The sequence below is a fragment of the Anomaloglossus baeobatrachus genome, chromosome 9, assembly GCF_048569485.1.
Source record: "Anomaloglossus baeobatrachus isolate aAnoBae1 chromosome 9, aAnoBae1.hap1, whole genome shotgun sequence".
NCBI lineage: Eukaryota > Metazoa > Chordata > Amphibia > Anura > Aromobatidae > Anomaloglossus > Anomaloglossus baeobatrachus.
Genome location: NC_134361.1, coordinates 222,289,227 through 222,309,942, shown reverse-complemented (window position 1 = coordinate 222,309,942; position 20,716 = coordinate 222,289,227). Strand labels below are relative to the sequence as shown.

The following is a 20,716-nucleotide window of genomic DNA, read 5'->3' as shown; positions in this document are numbered from 1 at the left end:
GTGTGTGTTTGTCTGTATGTAGCAGAGTTGTATGTGTTTGTATGTAGCAGAGTTGTATGTGTTTGTCTGTATGTAGCAGAGTTGTATGTGTTTGTCTGTATGTAGCAAAGTTGTGTTTGTCTGAATGTAGCAGAGTTATGTGCATTTGTCTGAATGTAGCAGAGTTGTATGTGTTTGTATGTAGCAGAGTTGTATGTGTTTGTCTGTATGTAGCAGAGTTGTATGTGTTTGTATGTAGCAGAGTTGTATGTGTTTGTCTGTATGTAGCAGAGTTGTATGTGTTTGTCTGTATGTAGCAGAGTTGTATGTGTTTGTCTGTATGTAGCAGAGTTGTATGTGTTTGTCTGTATGTAGCAGAGTTGTATGTGTTTGTCTGTATGTAGCAGAGTTGTATGTGTTTGTATGTAGCAGAGTTGTATGTGTTTGTCTGTATGTAGCAGAGTTGTGTGTGTTTGTCTGTATGTAGCAGAGTTGTATGTGTTTGTCTGTATGTAGCAGAGTTGTATGTGTTTGTCTGTATGTAGCAGAGTTGTATGTGTTTGTCTGTATGTAGCAAAGTTGTGTTTGTCTGAATGTAGCAGAGTTATGTGCATTTGTCTGAATGTAGCAGAGTTGTATGTGTTTGTATGTAGCAGAGTTGTATGTGTTTGTCTGTATGTAGCAGAGTTGTATGTGTTTGTATGTAGCAGAGTTGTATGTGTTTGTCTGTATGTAGCAGAGTTGTATGTGTTTGTCTGTATGTAGCAGAGTTGTATGTGTTTGTCTGTATGTAGCAAAGTTGTATGTGTTTGTCTGTATGTAGCAAAGTTGTATGTGTTTGTCTGAATGTAGCAGAGTTGTGTGCATTTGTCTGAATGTAGCAGAGTTGTATGTGTTTGTATGTAGCAGAGTTGTATGTGTTTGTCTGTATGTAGCAGAGTTGTATGTGTTTGTCTGTATGTAGCAGAGTTGTATGTGTTTGTATGTAGCAGAGTTGTATGTGTTTGTCTGTATGTAGCAGAGTTTGTGTGTGTGTTTGTCTGTATGTAGCAGAGCTGTATGTGTTTGTATGTAGCAGAGTTGTATGTGTTTGTCTGTATGTAGCAGAGTTGTGTGTGTGTGTGTCTGTCTGTATGCAGCAGACTTGTGTGTGTGTGTGTCTGTAAGTGTATATGACTGTATATATTTGTCTGTTTATATGTATTTTTGTGAGTTTGTCTTTAAATATGTATATGTTCGTATCGGTGTCTGTGTGTGGATGGGGCCCACTGGGACTCTTCCGCCCGGGGCCCACAAAAACCTGGAGCCGGCCCTGCTGCCCAGTATGCACTGGTCTGCACATAGCCATACACCCTGCCCTGTATGCACTGGTCTGCACATAGCCATACACCCTGCCCAGTATGCACTGGTCTGCACATAGCCATACACCCTGCCCAGTATGCACTGGTCTGCACATAGCCATACACCCTGCCCAGTATGCACTGGTCTGCACATAGCCATACACCCTGCCCAGTATGCACTGGTCTGCACATAGCCATACACCCTGCCCAGTATGCACTGGTCTGCACATAGCCATACACCCTGCCCAGTATGCACTGGTCTGCACATAGCGGTACACCCTGCCCAGTATGCACTGGTGTGCACAGAGCCATACACCCTGCCCAGTATGCACTGCTCTGCACATAGCCGTACACCCTGCCCTGTATGCACTGGTCTGCACATAGCCATACACCCTGCCCAGTATGCACTGGTCTGCACATAGCCATACACCCTGCCCTGTATGCACTGGTCTGCACATAGCCATACACCCTGCCCAGTATGCACTGGTCTGCACATAGCCATACACCCTGCCCAGTATGCACTGGTCTGCACATAGCCGTACACCCTGCCCAGTATGCACTGGTCTGCACATAGCCATACACCCTGCCCAGTATGCACTGGTGTGCACATAGCCGTACACCCTGCCCAGTATGCACTGGTCTGCACATAGCTATACACCCTGCCCAGTATGCACTGGTGTGCACATAGCCATACACCCTGCCCAGTATGCACTGGTGTGCACTTAGCCGTACACCCTGCCCAGTATGCACTGGTGTGCACATAGCCGTACACCCTGCCCAGTATGCACTGGTCTGCACATAGCCGTACACCCTGCCCAGTATGCACTGGTCTGCACATAGCCATACACCCTGCCCAGTATGCACTGGTCTGCACATAGCCATACACCCTGCCCAGTATGCACTGGTGTGCACATAGCCGTACACCCTGCCCAGTATGCACTGGACTGCACATAGCTATACACCCTGCCCAGTATGCACTGGTCTGCACATAGCTATACACCCTGCCCAGTATGCACTGGTCTGCACATAGCCGTACACCCTGCCCAGTATGCACTGGTCTGCACATAGTGATAAACCCTGCCCAGTATGCACTGGTCTGCACATAGCGGTAAACCCTGCCCAGTATGCACTGGTCTGCACATAGTGGTAAACCCTGCCCAGTATGCACTGGTGTGCACATAGTGATAAACCCTGCCCAGTATGCACTGGTCTGCACATAGCGGTAAACCCTGCCCAGTATGCACTGGTGTGCACATAGCGGTACACCCTGCCCAGTATGCACTGGTCTGCACATAGCGGTACACCCCTGCCCAGTATGCACTGGTCTGCACATAGTGGTAAACCCTGCCCAGTATGCACTGGTCTGCACATAGTGGTACACCCTGCCCAGTATGCACTGGTCTGCACATAGCCGTACACCCTGCCCAGTATGCACTGGTCTGCACATAGTGGTAGACCCTGCCCAGTATGCACTGGTCTGCACATAGCCGTACACCCTGCCCAGTATGCACTGGTCTGCACATAGTGGTAAACCCTGCCCAGTATACACTGGTCTGCACATAGCCGTACACCCTGCCCAGTATGCACTGGTGTGCACATAGCGGTACACCCTGCCCAGTATGCACTGGTCTGCACATAGCGGTACACCCTGCCCAGTATGCACTGGTCTGCACATCGCCATACACCCTGCCCAGTATGCACTGGTCTGCACATAGCTATACACCCTGCCCAGTATGCACTGGTGTGCACATAGCGGTACACCCTGCCCAGTATGCACATAGCCGTACACCCTGCCCAGTATGCACTGGTCTGCACATAGTGGTACACCCTGCCCAGTATGCACTGGTGTGCACATAGCCGTACACCCTGCCCAGTATGCACTGGTCTGCACATAGTGGTACACCCTGCCCAGTATGCACTGGTGTGCACATAGCCGTACACCCTGCCCAGTATGCACTGGTGTGCACATAGCCGTACACCCTGCCCAGTATGCACTGGTCTGCACATAGCTATACACCCTGCCCAGTATGCACTGGTCTGCACATAGCCGTACACCCTGCCCAGTATGCACTGGTGTGCACATAGCCGTACACCCTGCCCAGTATGCACTGGTGTGCACATAGCCGTACACCCTGCCCAGTATGCACTGGTCTGCACATAGCCGTACACCCTGCCCGGTATGCACTGGTCTGCACATAGTCGTATACCCATAGATTTGAGCGCCACCATTACCGCGCCCGTATGCACCAATCACGAGCCCGGTGGATGGTAGGTGCACACTCTGCGCAGCACTTACGGAGGTGTTCTGGCACTGCACACTGCTGCTGTTGAAGCGCACGGCCGGCACGCGCTGGTCTTTGCCCTCGATGTTGAAGATGCACTCATAGTTCTTCTGGCCGGACTGCGGCTGCGGCAGATTCTTGGCCTTCAGAGTGATCGGCTGCACCACGCCGACCGGTATCAGGATCTCGCCGGTGGGGATAATCTCAGGACAACCCTGCAAGATGGAGAAGAGCGAGACGGGTGAGAGCAGGGTCTCCATTCAGGCGGCAGACACCCCTTGCGGGGAATGATGGGGCATACTGAAAGGCAACATGTTCGACCATTTTTTTTTTGACTAGAAAGGGAGAGGTGGGGGAAGGGGACCCGGGAGACGCCGAGTGTCTCCGGCCCCCGATCCCCTCCACCCGCTCGTCTGCGGCAGGACACGGAGAGGACAGATGTACTGATGTCACCGGCATAAATCACCGTCCCCCGGCGGAGGAATGGGGCATATTAGCCGGAGTGCTGCGCATTGCTTTTAGGTTTTATGGCGTTTCCGTATAAATCTGTGCCCCGGTGCCACTTATCGAGGAGGCGCATAAACGTGAAGGGCATATTTATGGCACGGACGGAGCGGAAACACGATCGATGAGGAGAGAAAAAAATGTATTCCTTTCCTAATTAATGAGTCTCACGCATCACCTTCATCTTCCTCATCATCCTCCATCCTCATCATCCTCCATCCTCATCATCATCCTCCATCCCCATCCTCCATCCTCATCCTCCATCCTCCATCCTCCATCCTCATCCTCCATCCTCCATTCTCATCATCATCCTCCTCCATTCTCATCATTATCCTCCTCCATTCTCATCATTATCCTCCTCCATTCTCATCATTATCCTCCTCCATTCTCATCCTCCTCCTCCATTCTCATCATCCTCCTCCATTCTCATCATCCTCCTCCATTCTCATCATCCTCCTCCATTCTCATCATCCTCCTCATCATGAAGACAACCACCCCCATCATACACCTGCCACATTTTGGACACTGAGGGGTGCACCGCTCCCCCTACACCTCCCACCGGATATGCCGGACCCCCAACCGCGATCTCCCCCGTCACACGTAATAACTGAATTATTGCTCGACTGTTGCACTCATACATGTAAGTGATTTCAGACGCTCCGGTCCCCCCCGTCCCCTCCTCTCTCCTCCTGAAGCCCCCAGGAGATCGGCAGAGGAGGATGAGGGGCCGCGTGCCTCCTACCTACTTACGGCTAGATGCTCAGGAAGGATCCTGTTACCATGGAAACACGTCCCCTCTTCTGCTGCGGCGAGCCAATCTGCACGGGTTAGATCTAGGCTAGGGCTGTGTATATGTAAATGTATCCCTCGCTGTGGGGGGGGGCGGATGTACACAAATATGGAGATCGCACCACCGCGTGCACAACAAAGCCCAGATCAACCCCTCGTGCAGGAAAGGGGGCGACAAACAGTGCGGCTTTATTCACCATGCAAAATCAGGATTGGGGCACAATATCACCTCCATATGCAGTCACCCGGCTTTCCAAGAGTCCGGATGGCAAGTTTGCTTCAATACCAGAGTGGGGGATGCAGATTACAGAGCAACAATCGGTTCCCAGAAGGAGGAGTAATTAGGAAGTTGCTATTTAAGCAATTGCCCAATATATTATATACACCGTATATTTTTCGGATTATAAGACGCGCTTTTCCTCCCAGAAATTTGAGAAGAAAATGGGGGGTGCGTCTTATAACCCGAATACAGCTCAACGGGAGGTGGTGAAAAGGGGGGTAGCAGGAGCTGGGGGCAATGCTGCGGGCGCCGCTGTGCTGGAGGGGCTGTCGCTGGCCCAGCTGCAATGGGGGGGGACCGTCGCTGGCCCCGTCGCAATGGAGGGGGGGGACCGTCGCGGGTCCCGCCACAATGGGGGGGGGGGACCGTCGCTGGCCCCGCCGCAATGGGGGGGGACCGTCGCTGGCCCCGCCGCAATGGGGGGGGGACCGTCGCTGGCCCCGCCGCAATGGGGGGGGGACCGTCGCTGGCCCCGCCGCAATGAGGGGGGGGGACTGTCGCTGGCCCCGCTGCAATGGGGGGGGACTGTCACTGGCCCCGCTGCAATGGGGGGGGACTGTCGCTGGCCCCGCTGCAATGGGGGGGGACTGTCGCTGGCCCCGCTGCAATGGGGGGGGACTGTCGCTGGCCCCGCTGCGATGGGGGGGGCCGTCGCTGGCCCCGCTGCGATGGGGGGGCCGTCGCTGGCCCCGCTGCAGAGTTGGCGTGCACAGATGGAGCTCTCGACTCAAGATCTCATCTGCGCACGCGCCGCCTCCAGCCCAGCAGTGGAAGTGGCGCATGCGCAGATGAGGTCTCGCCTTGTCACTGAGCCAATAGCTCAATCTGTGCGCGCGCCACCTCCGGGCGCCATTTCTTTGAAGCCCGCACAGTCAACCTAAGGAAGTCCCCGGCCCCACCTCACCGCCCGCAGCACAGGGGTCCGCAGCATCACCCTCCACCACTGCCTCCTGTGACCCCCGCTCCACTAACGCTGTCGCCCCCCCTCCGGTAAGACACCCCCGGATTATAAAACAGACCCCCTTTTTTTCTCTAAATTTGGGTTGCGTCTTACAATCCGAAAAATACGGTATATACGTCTGACGAGTAAGGGTTAATCCTTTTCCCCTGTTCAGACGCCCTCCTGCTCCCACTGAACGTGCGCCAGAAAACCGGGGGGAGAGTTGGCAGGATCTGGGTCTCTGGCGCTGGGCTCTGTATATACGCGCCGTGTATATAGCGTTTGCTCAGCAGCGAATGACGCCCTTCCCGAGGTGTGAGGAAGCGGGGAGTCAGGCGCTCCTGATTAAACACGTCGCCCCCTGACACTCTGCACCGTGTGAATCGCGCTCTCACACCAGAAGTTGCTGACAAGGTATATGGGAGGGGGCCGATAAATGGAGGCGCGCAGCACGGGAGAAGTCTGTGCACGTAGTACTACGTCCCCCCAATATCACATAGATCAGGGATTATACCTCTGTGTTATTCACTCGTCCCTCCAAGAAGAAGCACTCATCAGCGTTGTGCGTGCAGATGTGGCGGTATTTGCACCAGTGGCAGGGGTACGGGCTGCTCACACAGGACAGGCACCTGCAAGAAGGAATATACAACTCATCATCCGGAGGTGGACGCCAGAAACACTGAAAGCTTGTCCAGTATAAAGCAAAAGGGTGACCAATCCTCCCTCCCTTTACTCTCTCCCTGCCCCTATTCTGCATTGCACTGACCACAGCGCCACATCTGGTGATCTAGCAATCCTCCCTCCCTTTACTCTCTCCCTGCCCCTATTCTGCATTGCACTGACCACAGCGCCACGTCTGGTGACCTTGCAATCCTCGCTCCCTTTACTCGCTCCCTGCCCCTATTCTGCATTACACTGACCACAGCGCCACGTCTGGTGACCTAGCAATCCTCGCTCCCTTTACTCTCTTCCCTGCCTCTATTCTGCATTGCATTGCACTGACCACAGCGCCACATCTGGTGATCTAGCAATCCTCGCTCCCTTTACTCTCTCCCTGCCTCTATTCTGTATTGCACTGACTACTGCGCCACATCTGGTGATCTAGCAATCCTCGCTCCCTTTACTCTCTCCCTGCCTCTATTCTGTATTGCACTGACTACTGCGCCACATCTGGTGACCTTGCAATCCTCGCTCCCTTTACTCGCTCCCTGCCCCTATTCTGTATTACACTGACCACAGCGCCACATCTGGTGATCTAGCAATCCTCGCTCCCTTTACTCGCTCCCTGCCCCTATTCTGAATTACACTGACCACAGCACCACGTCTGGTGACCAAGCAATCCTCAGCTCCCTGTACTCGCTCCCTGCCCCCATTCTGCATTGCACTGACCATAGCACCATGTCTGGTGACCTAGCAATCCTCGCTCCCTTTACTCTCTCCCTGCCTCTATTCTGCATTGCATTGCATTGCACTGACCATTGCGCCACGTCTGGTGACCTAGCAATCCTTGCTCCCTTTACTCTCTCCCTGCCCCCATTCTGCATTGCACTGACCACAGCGCCACGTCTGGTGACCTAGCAATCCTCAGCTCCCTGTACTCGCTCCCTGCCCCCATTCTGCATTGCATTGGCGCTTCCTAAAATGCTAATCTTCGCGTCTATTTTCGGCACCTTTAGCGCCATTTCCAATTCAGCAACAGAATCAGGAGGAGAAAAAAAAAATAAACCCGCCACTGCCGCTCTGCGCACGGGCTGCTACTAATTAAATTTTCCTGCTTCGCACTTGACGATGCACCCAGACTTCACACCACCGGGCGGAGGCAATCTGAAGATCCTGGTACTTCTCACTGCTGAGGGTTTGCTACCATCGCATCAAATTTGGACAGACATATGTAAGTGGTGTAAATCTGTCCTGTTCTGAAGAGCTCGTTACAATGTATCAGTGCAGGATAGGACGGGAGCAAAGTCTCAGATGCAGGAAATCTCAGGCTTGTAGGAGTTAAAGGGTTAATGTGAACATTTCTAGTCACTGACAGCAAGCAGATATAGTGGAAATAAACCCAAAACACTTACGACTGGAGGACGCTGCAATTGTAGAAGACGAAGTCTGTGCTGACGAACCTCAGCTGGGTCTCCTTGGACTTCAGATGGAGCTGGACGGTGTGCAGCGCTCCTGCCAAAGAACAGAGAAACCAATGGGTTAACGACGACACAATGGGAGAGGAAGGGTTAATTAAAGGAGGCTCCTGATAAGAAAAAAGGGCCCGTGGCTGGGACTCCCGGGCCCATCATTAGGCATAAGGCAAAGTGTTCTTCGGAGTGTCCCTTTAAATTCCGTCTACAATGCTAAAAATATGCCGGATGGTATCTGATTGGTCAGTGCAGGCGCGACCCGGCGGGGGTGAGCGAGGACAGACGGAGAGGGCACGGCAGCACCGCCGGCGGAGGAGGAGAGGACGTGTCAGGTTATTTTGGGCCCGGCACGGTGCAGTTTAGTACAGGATGACTGCGGAGTGACTGCACAATGTGTGAGCGCGGAGGATGATTCAGCACGCCTCCTCTGCGCCGGCGGTGACCTCACCCCACCGCCATAACCAAGGCGCATTACTAAAGACGGCGGCGTCTGGAGCCCGGAAATTCAATTCAGAGGGGTTTGTACATTCTTATAAAAATAACGTGGCTGCTTTCTTCTAAGCAGGGCGCCACACCTGTCCGGAGGCCGTGTACGGTACTGCAGCGGGACAGAGATGAGCTGCAATACCAGACACAACCTATGAACAGGGGGGGCGCTGTCTGTGGAGGAAAGCAGGATATTCAAAGCCCGGACAAGCCCTCTAATCATTGTAGAAAAATGGGGGAGGAAGGTCCACACCGACGCCAGAGAGCGGGATAAGGGCAGGTCCGTGCCGAGGCCAGAGAGCGGGATAAGGGCAGGTCCGTGCCGAGGCCGGGGAGCGGGATAAGGGCAGGTCCGTGCCGAGGCCGGGGAGCGGGATAAGGGCAGGTCCGCGCCGAGGCCGGGGAGCGGGATAAGGGCAGGTCCGCGCCGAGGCCGGGGAGAGGGATAAGGGCAGGTCCGCGCCGAGGCCGGGGAGAGGGATAAGGGCAGGTCCGCGCCGGGGATAAGGGCAGGTCCGCGCCGGGGATAAGGGCAGGTCCGCGCCGGGGATAAGGGCAGGTCCGCGCCGGGGATAAGGGCAGGTCCGCGCCGGGGATAAGGGCAGGTCCGCGCCGGGGATAAGGGCAGGTCCGCGCCGGGGGATAAGGGCAGGTCCGCGCCGAGGCCGGGGATAAGGGCAGGTCCGCGCCGAGGCCGGGGATAAGGGCAGGTCCGCGCCGAGGCCGGGGATAAGGGCAGGTCCGCGCCGAGGCCGGGGATAAGGGCAGGTCCGCGCCGAGGCCGGGGATAAGGGCAGGTCCGCGCCGAGGCCGGGGATAAGGGCAGGTCCGCGCCGAGGCCGGGGATAAGGGCAGGTCCGCGCCGAGGCCGGGGATAAGGGCAGGTCCGCGCCGAGGCCGGGGATAAGGGCAGGTCCGCGCCGAGGCCGGGGATAAGGGCAGGTCCGCGCCGAGGCCGGGGATAAGGGCAGGTCCGCGCCGAGGCCGGGGATAAGGGCAGGTCCGCGCCGAGGCCGGGGATAAGGGCAGGTCCGCGCCGAGGCCGGGGATAAGGGCAGGTCCGCGCCGAGGCCGGGGATAAGGGCAGGTCCGCGCCGAGGCCGGGGATAAGGGCAGGTCCGCGCCGAGGCCGGGGATAAGGGCAGGTCCGCGCCGAGGCCGGGGATAAGGGCAGGTCCGCGCCGAGGCCGGGGATAAGGGCAGGTCCGCGCCGAGGCCGGGGATAAGGGCAGGTCCGCGCCGAGGCCGGGGATAAGGGCAGGTCCGCGCCGAGGCCGGGGATAAGGGCAGGTCCGCGCCGAGGCCGGGGATAAGGGCAGGTCCGCGCCGAGGCCGGGGATAAGGGCAGGTCCGCGCCGAGGCCGGGGATAAGGGCAGGTCCGCGCCGAGGCCGGGGATAAGGGCAGGTCCGCGCCGAGGCCGGGGATAAGGGCAGGTCCGCGCCGAGGCCGGGGATAAGGGCAGGTCCGCGCCGAGGCCGGGGATAAGGGCAGGTCCGCGCCGAGGCCGGGGATAAGGGCAGGTCCGCGCCGAGGCCGGGGATAAGGGCAGGTCCGCGCCGAGGCCGGGGATAAGGGCAGGTCCGCGCCGAGGCCGGGGATAAGGGCAGGTCCGCGCCGAGGCCGGGGATAAGGGCAGGTCCGCGCCGAGGCCGGGGATAAGGGCAGGTCCGCGCCGAGGCCGGGGATAAGGGCAGGTCCGCGCCGAGGCCGGGGATAAGGGCAGGTCCGCGCCGAGGCCGGGGATAAGGGCAGGTCCGCGCCGAGGCCGGGGATAAGGGCAGGTCCGCGCCGAGGCCGGGGATAAGGGCAGGTCCGCGCCGAGGCCGGGGATAAGGGCAGGTCCGCGCCGAGGCCGGGGATAAGGGCAGGTCCGCGCCGAGGCCGGGGATAAGGGCAGGTCCGCGCCGAGGCCGGGGATAAGGGCAGGTCCGCGCCGAGGCCGGGGATAAGGGCAGGTCCGCGCCGAGGCCGGGGATAAGGGCAGGTCCGCGCCGAGGCCGGGGATAAGGGCAGGTCCGCGCCGAGGCCGGGGATAAGGGCAGGTCCGCGCCGAGGCCGGGGATAAGGGCAGGTCCGCGCCGAGGCCGGGGATAAGGGCAGGTCCGCGCCGAGGCCGGGGATAAGGGCAGGTCCGCGCCGAGGCCGGGGATAAGGGCAGGTCCGCGCCGAGGCCGGGGATAAGGGCAGGTCCGCGCCGAGGCCGGGGATAAGGGCAGGTCCGCGCCGAGGCCGGGGATAAGGGCAGGTCCGCGCCGAGGCCGGGGATAAGGGCAGGTCCGCGCCGAGGCCGGGGATAAGGGCAGGTCCGCGCCGAGGCCGGGGATAAGGGCAGGTCCGCGCCGAGGCCGGGGATAAGGGCAGGTCCGCGCCGAGGCCGGGGATAAGGGCAGGTCCGCGCCGAGGCCGGGGATAAGGGCAGGTCCGCGCCGAGGCCGGGGATAAGGGCAGGTCCGCGCCGAGGCCGGGGATAAGGGCAGGTCCGCGCCGAGGCCGGGGATAAGGGCAGGTCCGCGCCGAGGCCGGGGATAAGGGCAGGTCCGCGCCGAGGCCGGGGATAAGGGCAGGTCCGCGCCGAGGCCGGGGATAAGGGCAGGTCCGCGCCGAGGCCGGGGATAAGGGCAGGTCCGCGCCGAGGCCGGGGATAAGGGCAGGTCCGCGCCGAGGCCGGGGATAAGGGCAGGTCCGCGCCGAGGCCGGGGATAAGGGCAGGTCCGCGCCGAGGCCGGGGATAAGGGCAGGTCCGCGCCGAGGCCGGGGATAAGGGCAGGTCCGCGCCGAGGCCGGGGATAAGGGCAGGTCCGCGCCGAGGCCGGGGATAAGGGCAGGTCCGCGCCGAGGCCGGGGATAAGGGCAGGTCCGCGCCGAGGCCGGGGATAAGGGCAGGTCCGCGCCGAGGCCGGGGATAAGGGCAGGTCCGCGCCGAGGCCGGGGATAAGGGCAGGTCCGCGCCGAGGCCGGGGATAAGGGCAGGTCCGCGCCGAGGCCGGGGATAAGGGCAGGTCCGCGCCGAGGCCGGGGATAAGGGCAGGTCCGCGCCGAGGCCGGGGATAAGGGCAGGTCCGCGCCGAGGCCGGGGATAAGGGCAGGTCCGCGCCGAGGCCGGGGATAAGGGCAGGTCCGCGCCGAGGCCGGGGATAAGGGCAGGTCCGCGCCGAGGCCGGGGATAAGGGCAGGTCCGCGCCGAGGCCGGGGATAAGGGCAGGTCCGCGCCGAGGCCGGGGATAAGGGCAGGTCCGCGCCGAGGCCGGGGATAAGGGCAGGTCCGCGCCGAGGCCGAGGATAAGGGCAGGTCCGCGCCGAGGCCGAGGATAAGGGCAGGTCCGCGCCGAGGCCGGGGATAAGGGCAGGTCCGCGCCGAGGCCGGGGATAAGGGCAGGTCCGCGCCGAGGCCGGGGATAAGGGCAGGTCCGCGCCGAGGCCGGGGATAAGGGCAGGTCCGCGCCGAGGCCGGGGATAAGGGCAGGTCCGCGCCGAGGCCGGGGATAAGGGCAGGTCCGCGCCGAGGCCGGGGATAAGGGCAGGTCCGCGCCGAGGCCGGGGATAGGGATAAGGGCAGGTCCGCGCCGAGGCCGGGGATAGGGATAAGGGCAGGTCCGCGCCGAGGCCGGGGATAGGGATAAGGGCAGGTCCGCGCCGAGGCCGGGGAGAGGGATAAGGGCAGGTCCGCGCCGAGGCCGGGGAGAGGGATAAGGGCAGGTCCGCGCCGAGGCCGGGGAGAGGGATAAGGGCAGGTCCGCGCCGAGGCCGGGGAGAGGGATAAGGGCAGGTCCGCGCCGAGGCCGGGGAGAGGGATAAGGGCAGGTCCGCGCCGAGGCCGGGGAGAGGGATAAGGGCAGGTCCGCGCCGAGGCCGGGGAGAGGGATAAGGGCAGGTCCGCGCCGAGGCCGGGGAGAGGGATAAGGGCAGGTCCGCGCCGAGGCCGGGGAGAGGGATAAGGGCAGGTCCGCGCCGAGGCCGGGGAGAGGGATAAGGGCAGGTCCGCGCCGAGGCCGGGGAGAGGGATAAGGGCAGGTCCGCGCCGAGGCCGGGGAGAGGGATAAGGGCAGGTCCGCGCCGAGGCCAGAGAGAGGGATAAGGGCAGGTCCGGGCCGAGGCCAGAGAGAGGGATAAGGGCAGGTCCGCGCCGAGGCCGGGGAGAGGGATAAGGGCAGGTCCGCGCCGAGGCCGGGGAGAGGGATAAGGGCAGGTCCGCGCCGAGGCCGGGGAGAGGGATAAGGGCAGGTCCGCACCGAGCCCGGGGAGAGGGATAAGGGCAGGTCCGCGCCGAGCCCGGGGAGAGGGATAAGGGCAGGTCCGCGCCGAGCCCGGGGAGAGGGATAAGGGCAGGTCCGCGCCGAGCCCGGGGAGAGGGATAAGGGCAGGTCCGCGCCGAGCCCGAGGATAAGGGAAAGGTCATAGCTAAGACCTGGGATAACGGTAGGTCCGGGCCGACCAAAGGAGGGGAAAGGTCTACAATTCTTTTCACCATTCTTTGGCTGCAGCGTCTCACCTTGTCCCCCAGTAATCCCGGGGATGTCCCGCAGTGAGGGCGAGGAGCACTGAATCACCCCATCTCCCAGCACGGCCTCACTCTCCGCCAGATCCCCGAATGTACAGGTGACCCCAGCTGACAGATTGGGGGCATTCTGCACGGACAGACTCAGCTGTGTGGAGAAAGACAGAGCATCAGTAATGTAAGCACCGGCAGTCCTATGTAAAACCACAGACGACATCTTACCAGCAGCTCGGGGACACTGACGGAGGCGTTATTGGGGGTCACTTCCAGGCGGACACATTGGCTCAGGTCGCTGGTGAACCGGTGCGGCTCGGACGATCGCTCACACTCGCTCTCTCGGCAGCATCTGTGGGTGAAAATCCAACTTCTGTGACCAAAGGTGAAACGACCGGCGATCCAACTGCAGCAAACCCTCAGCTCCGGGAAGGACCAAGTCTCAGGATACAATTAGAAATGTTCCAAATCCACTGACAGCAAACAGTGATCCTAACAATGGCGACACTGGAGCCCACGTAATATGGCACGCTGGTGGCCGGGCCGTGGGTTGCGCACAGCTGTGAATGGGGACGGACCCTCCGCGTGGATGTAAATAACAGCCACCGCTCGCCAGATGTGTTCATGTTGTGTGCGGCAAACGCACCGGAGCAAAGCGACACCTGGCGCACACCTGTACACAGAAGATTCAAACCTACACGTGACACCGCCACCAGAGCAGAATTCACACCTTCACCCGACACATCCACACCGAGGTACGAAAACTAATTATATCTTCATGTAATACACAAGACCTGGAAATGTAAAAGTGAGTGCACCGCGTCATCACTACCAGATAACAAGCAGAACAGTGAGTGCAGCTCTGGAGGATAATACAGGAGGTAACTCAGGATCAGTAATGTATGTACACAGTGACTGCACCAGCAGAATAGAGAGTGCAGCTCTGGAGGATAATACAGGAGGTAACTCAGGATCAGTAATGTATGTACACAGTGACTGCACCAGCAGAATAGTGAGTGCAGCTCTGGAGTATAATACAGGAGGTAACTCAGGATCAGTAATGTAATGTATGTACACAGTGACTGCACCAGCAGAATAGAGAGTGCAGCTCTGGAGTATAATACAGGAGGTAACTCAGGATCAGTAATGTAATGTATGTACACAGTGACTGCACCAGCAGCATAGTGAGTGCAGCTCTGGAGTATAATACAGGAGGTAACTCAGGATCAGTAATGTAATGTATGTACACAGTGACTGCACCAGCAGCATAGTGAGTGCAGCTCTGGAGGATAATACAGGAGGTAACTCAGGATCAGTAATGTAATGTATGTACACAGTGACTGCACCATCAGAATAGTGAGTGCAGCTCTGGAGTATAATACAGGAGGTAACTCAGGATCAGTAATGTATGTACACAGTGACTGCACCAGCAGAATAGTGAGTGCAGCTCTGGAGGATAATACAGGAGGTAACTCAGGATCAGTAATGTAATGTATGTGCACAGTGACTGCACCAGCAGAACAGTGAGTGCAGCTCTGGAGGAAAATACAGGAGGTAACTCAGGATCAGTAATGTAATGTATGTACACAGTGACTGCACCAGCAGAATAGTGAGTGCAGCTCTGGAGGATAATACAGGAGGTAACTCAGGATCAGTAATGTAATGTATGTACACAGTGACTGCACCAGCAGAATAGTGAGTGCAGCTCTGGAGTATAATACAGGAGGTAACTCAGGATCAGTAATGTATGTACACAGTGACTGCACCATCAGAATAGTGAGTGCAGCTCTGGAGTATAATACAGGAGGTAGCTCAGGATCAGTAATGTATGTGCACAGTGACTGCACCAGCAGAATAGTGAGTGCAGCTCTGGAGTATAATACAGGAGGAAACTCAGGACCAGTAATGTATGTACACAGTGACTGCACCAGCAGAATAGTGAGTGCAGCTCTGGAGTATAATACAGGAGGTAACTCAGGATCAGTAATGTATGTACACAGTGACTGCACCAGCAGAATAGTGAGCGCAGCTCTGGAGTATAATACAGGAGGAAACTCAGGACCAGTAATGTATGTACACAGTGACTGCACCAGCAGAATAGTGAGTGCAGCTCTGGAGGATAATACAGGAGGAAACTCAGGACCAGTAATGTATGTACACAGTGACTGCACCAGCAGAATAGTGAGTGCAGCTCTGGAGGATAATACAGGAGGTAACTCAGGATCAGTAATGTAATGTATGTACACAGTGACTGCACCAGCAGAATAGTGAGTGCAGCTCTGGAGTATAATACAGGAGGTAACTCAGGATCAGTAATGTAATGTATGTACACAGTGACTGCACCAGCAGAATAGAGAGTGCAGCTCTGGAGTAGAATACAGGAGGTAACTCAGGATCAGTAATGTAATGTATGTACACAGTGACTGCACCAGCAGAATAGTGAGTGCAGCTCTGGAGTATAATACAGGAGGTAACTCAGGATCAGTAATGTAATGTATGTACATAGTGACTGCACCAGCAGAATAGTGAGTGCAGCTCTGGAGTATAATACAGGAGGTAACTCAGGACCAGTAATGTATGTACACAGTGACTGCACCAGCAGAATAGTGAGTGCAGCTCTGGAGTATAATACAGGAGGTAACTCAGGATCAGTAATGTATGTACACAGTAACTGCACCAGCAGAATAGTGAGTGCAGCTCTGGAGTATAATACAGGAGGTAACTCAGGATCAATATAATGTATGTACACAGTGACTGCACCAGCAGAATAGTGAGTGCAGCTCTGGAGTATAATACAGGAGGTAACTCAGGATCAATATAATGTATGTACACAGTGACTGCACCAGCAGAATAGTGAGTGCAGCTCTGGAGTATAATACAGGAGGTAACTCAGGATCAGTAATGTATGTACACAGTGACTGCACCAGCAGAATAGAGAGTGCAGCTCTGGAGTATAATACAGGAGGTAACTCAGGATCAGTAATGTAATGTATGTACACAGTGACTGCACCAGCAGAATAGAGAGTGCAGCTCTGGAGTATAATACAGGAGGTAACTCAGGACCAGTAATGTATGTACACAGTGACTGCACCAGCAGAATAGTGAGTGCAGCTCTGGAGTATAATACAGGAGGAAACTCCGGATCAGTAATGTAATGTATGTACACAGTGACTGCACCAGCAGAATAGAGAGTGCAGCTCTGGAGTATAATACAGGAGGAAACTCCGGATCAGTAATGTAATGTATGTACACAGTGACTGCACCAGCAGAATAGTGAGTGCAGCTCTGGAATATAATACAGGAGGTAACTCAGGATCAGTAATATAATGTATGTACACAGTGACTGCACCAGCAGAATAGTGAGTGCAGCTCTGGAGGATAATACAGGCTATAACTCAGGATCAGTAATGTAATGTATGTGCACAGTGACTGCACCAGCAGAATAGTGAGTGCAGCTCTGGAGTGTAATTTAGGAATGTGAATGTAATCTATTATTGCTGGGTGATTACTCTTCGCCGTTGTGTGAAGTGTTAACGAGCGCTGCTCTGTGCAGAACACGTTTCTCAGCTGCGGGTGCTTTGTACCTTTCTGGGAGCTGCTATAATCACGTGTGAACATCTCTCTTATAATCAGCGCTTCACTGATACTGATGTTACTGTTTCGGTTGGAGCCTCGGGCAACGCAACGGTTAGGAACAATCCTCCGAGACACCTGAGCAGACAAGGCTCCATTGTGAACCCTCCCCTCCCCCGCACAGGAAAACTCCTCGAAAATCAGCCAGCAAAATATAAATCCGAAAAAAGGTGCAAATGGTGCCCCAAAATTAAAAAGCGTTTTATCTATTTGGATTCCTTGCAAATAATTGGCTGAATTCTTGCACAAAGCGGCCTGGCACGGTAAAAGGGCAAAGTCATAGCGTGCGCAGGGCCCCATCTCTGTCCCTGGGGGGCCGCAATGGTCCCCCTCCATTGTCCTCAGCGCCAGTGACCGGAAGAAGCTGAGATCTTTATTAGCACAAGGCATCCTACATATTCTAATAGGATCACAGAGGATGACCCCCGGATCATGGGTGGGGGGGGGGGGGGTGAATGGCCTCCCACATAGCCCCATTGTCCGCAGCCATTTCCTGCTCCCTGGAGGAAGAATAGCTGTAGAAAGCCATAGTCATATATTACAGGCGAGCGGTGCCGGGGGTCACAGGCGGTCTATGCAACTGCTTTAATCACCATCCTAAAGGAGGGCGGGGGAGAAGAGGGCAAGAGGGCCAGAGTGCTGACAGGGAGGGGTGAAGGAGGGCGCTGACAGGAGGGGTTGTCAGGGGGGCCGCCGGCCGGAGATTTACTATCATATTAAGAGCCTGGCCGATTAATACAAGAGATGAGGACACCATATAATTATCAGGAGAGGCAGCCCGGCCATTAAGAGCGGTGACCTCCGGAGCAGCGCTCTCCATCTTACTATGAATTATTAGTAATAACGGAGAATCCATGATCGGCTTTCACGCCAAAAATTGGGGAAATCAGCGGGAACATCAAAGGCAGACGCCGGCGGTTGGAGTACGTTTTCGCTGTTCCTCGCCTTGTTCCAAAATTTTTTACTTTTAAACGTACGACAATTTATTTTTTTTTGCAGGACGAGATGGCGGTTTTATTCCTACGAATTTGCGGTGTATACGGGGTTTTGATCGCTTTTTATTGGATTTCTGCAGGTGAGGCGTGGCGACCAAAAATCATCAATTCTGGATGGAGAGGTGCGGGAAGGAGCCGGGAACCATTCACCCCTAAGGGGATCACTAGTGCCGCAGCCCCTTCATTCTCAGAATCAGAGGGGTCTCAAAGTTCGGACCCCAACACCCATATAATATGACATCACTTTATGATCAGCAAGCTCTTTAAGGCTCCCTTCACACATTCATGCATTAAATGCACTGTGCCGGTCCGTGGTGCAGGTCCTTATGGCCGTCCCCTGTGCTGTTGCTTCCAGGTTCCGCTCATTATGCATCATGAATATTCACTGCACTGACTGCGGACCCGAAAACAGCAGCGCCAGAAACCGATAAGTATACCAGCTCATGCTGTCCGTATGCTATCTGGATGTCACACGGATAACACACGGACAGCATGAGCTGGTATACTTAGCTGTCTCCGGCACAGCTGTCGCTTCCGGGTTGTGTTCATTATGCCTCATGAATATTCACTGCACTGACTGTGGACCCGGAAGCAACAGCAGCACTAAACACAGGTGAGTATACCAGCTCATGCTGTCCATGTGATATTCAGATCGCACACGGACAGCATGAGCTGATATACTACTTACCTGTCTCCAGCACTGCTATCGCTTCCTGGCCCGCTCATTATGCCTCATGAATATTCACTGCACTGACTATGGACCCAGAAGCGACAGCAGCGCCGGATACTGGTAAGTATACCAGCTCATGCTGTCCATGTACTATCTGGAGCATGAGCTGGTATACTTATTGGTCTTCGGAGCTGCTGTTGCTTCTGGGTCCGTAGTCAGTGCAGTGAATATTCATGAGGCATAATCAGCTGGACCTGGAAGCGACAGCAGTGCTGGAGACAGGCAAGTATAAAAATCCATTTAGTTTCAGTGAATGGGTGTCCTCCGACACGTGTGATACTGATGTCACATGGATCAATTCAGTGTGCAGTTCATGTGACATGTCATCGCGTGGAGCAGATGGACACGAGTGTGCTCCACACGGACACCGAGTCCATGTCAAAACACAGACGTATGAGCAACCCCATTACTTTTAATGGGTCTACATGTGTCTGTGTCTCCGGTACATGTGGCAATGGACACCACAAGTACCAGAAACAGGAACGTGTGAATGGGGCCTAAGGAATGGACATGGCCCTTTAAATACGTAAAGAACAACTGGAATAGACAAGGCGTGAAGATCTGCCCGGGTCATGTGCTGGTCACATAGCTGCCGGGCTCGTTACTTTACATTACAGTCGTGAGCGATCACAGCCCAGAAGAATTTTAATCCCCTGGAAAGAAACTATGAAGGTTCTTATTCCTTGAAAGCAAGCAGACATCTTAATATAAAAAAAAACAAAAAAAAAAAACACAACATGATCTCAAGAGCTAAGCTACTAATGGATAATATCATAGGATATATCAAAGACATGAAATCATCTAAGGGGGACAAATGCTCCAGAGCAGCATTCAAAATTCTGCTGGCTTCCCCATTCGGAGAGAAGAGAACACAGCAAGACCCAAAATGGTGGTACTCCCTCCCTTATCTGCGGGATTGTGAATATTGCATTCAAAAACCACAAATCAAAGGATTTCCAAAGCCAACAATGTGTAAAATGGAGGGGGCCGCCCCATATTTTGGATATTTCTCAGTCAACACTCTCACAAACACTTGGAAAACCCGGGGGTCTGACGCTGTCCAGATAACAGGCGTTCAGGGGAGATTTCCACATATTTCCGCGATGGCCGGGGTGACGGCAGGAGAAGCTGGAATTTATAAACTGCCGACAGCTGGAGTGTTGAGAGCAGCGAGCGGCGACTAGAAACACCTGTTATCTGACAGAAAAAAGGGGGCGCTGCGCGGAGCAGACACCCCCGAATACATCCAAAGGCACCAATGGTTCTGATGTGAGAAATGGCTGCCATTCAGAAGTCACATAAACACTAATACATTACGGCCTAGGCAGTCTCCCCTCACCCCATGACACCTTTCACAGGCTTTTATGTCAATATTTCCTCTGCCATCTTGCTATGCGTTCTGCTGACAGAAATGGTGGCACCTGCGGCCATTACTGTGCATGTGAGGAAAGACTAGGCCTCAAATATCAGTGGTTACTAGGGAGACATCTTCCTAGCAACCAGTATGTTCAAAATGGCACAGGGCCTCCGTTCAAGGGAAAATTTCCACCTAACAGCCCTATTTGTAATGGCCATAGGTTTACTAAAGGGCATGATGGAGGAGATGTTGGAGGAAGGCCAAGTAAAGGGCAAGATGGAGATGGTAAGGGAAGGCCAAGCAAAGGGCAAGATGGGGGAGATGGTAAGGGAAGGCCAAGCAAAGGGCAAGATGGAGGAGATGTGAATGGAAGGCCAAGCAAAGGGCAAGATGGGGGAGATGTTAGTGGAAGGCCAAGCAAAGGGCATGATTGGGGAGATGTTAGTGGAAGGCCAAGCAAAGGGCATGATGGAGGAGATATTGGTGGAAGGCCAAGCAAAGGGCATGATGGGGGAGATGTTGGTGGAAGGCCAAGCAAAGGGCATGATGGAGGAGATATTGGTGGAAGGCCAAGCAAAGGGCATGATGGGGGAGATGTTGGTGGAAGGCCAAGCAAAGGGCATGATGGAGGAGATATTGGTGGAAGGCCAAGCAAAGGGCATGATGGGGGAGATGTTAGTGGAAGGCCAAGCAAAGGGCATGATGGAGGAGATGTTAGTGGAAGGCCAAGCAAAGAACAAGATGGAGGAGATGTGAATGGAAGGCCAAGCAAAGGGCA

At 55.8% G+C, this 20,716-nt stretch overlaps 1 protein-coding gene across 1 annotated transcript in view; it reads right to left on the bottom strand.

Annotated features, from left to right (window-relative positions):
- Positions 1-20,716, bottom strand: part of PLXNA3 (plexin A3) — a 130,808-nt gene that overhangs the window by 29,343 nt on the left and 80,749 nt on the right. Inside the window, exons 6-10 of the mRNA XM_075324609.1 lie at positions 13,452-13,575; positions 13,224-13,377; positions 8,187-8,286; positions 6,629-6,743; positions 3,616-3,816 (exon numbers count right to left, since the gene is read on the bottom strand). Of these exons, the coding sequence (XP_075180724.1) occupies positions 3,616-3,816; positions 6,629-6,743; positions 8,187-8,286; positions 13,224-13,377; positions 13,452-13,575 (694 nt within the window). The remainder of the gene's footprint in view (positions 1-3,615; positions 3,817-6,628; positions 6,744-8,186; positions 8,287-13,223; positions 13,378-13,451; positions 13,576-20,716) is intronic.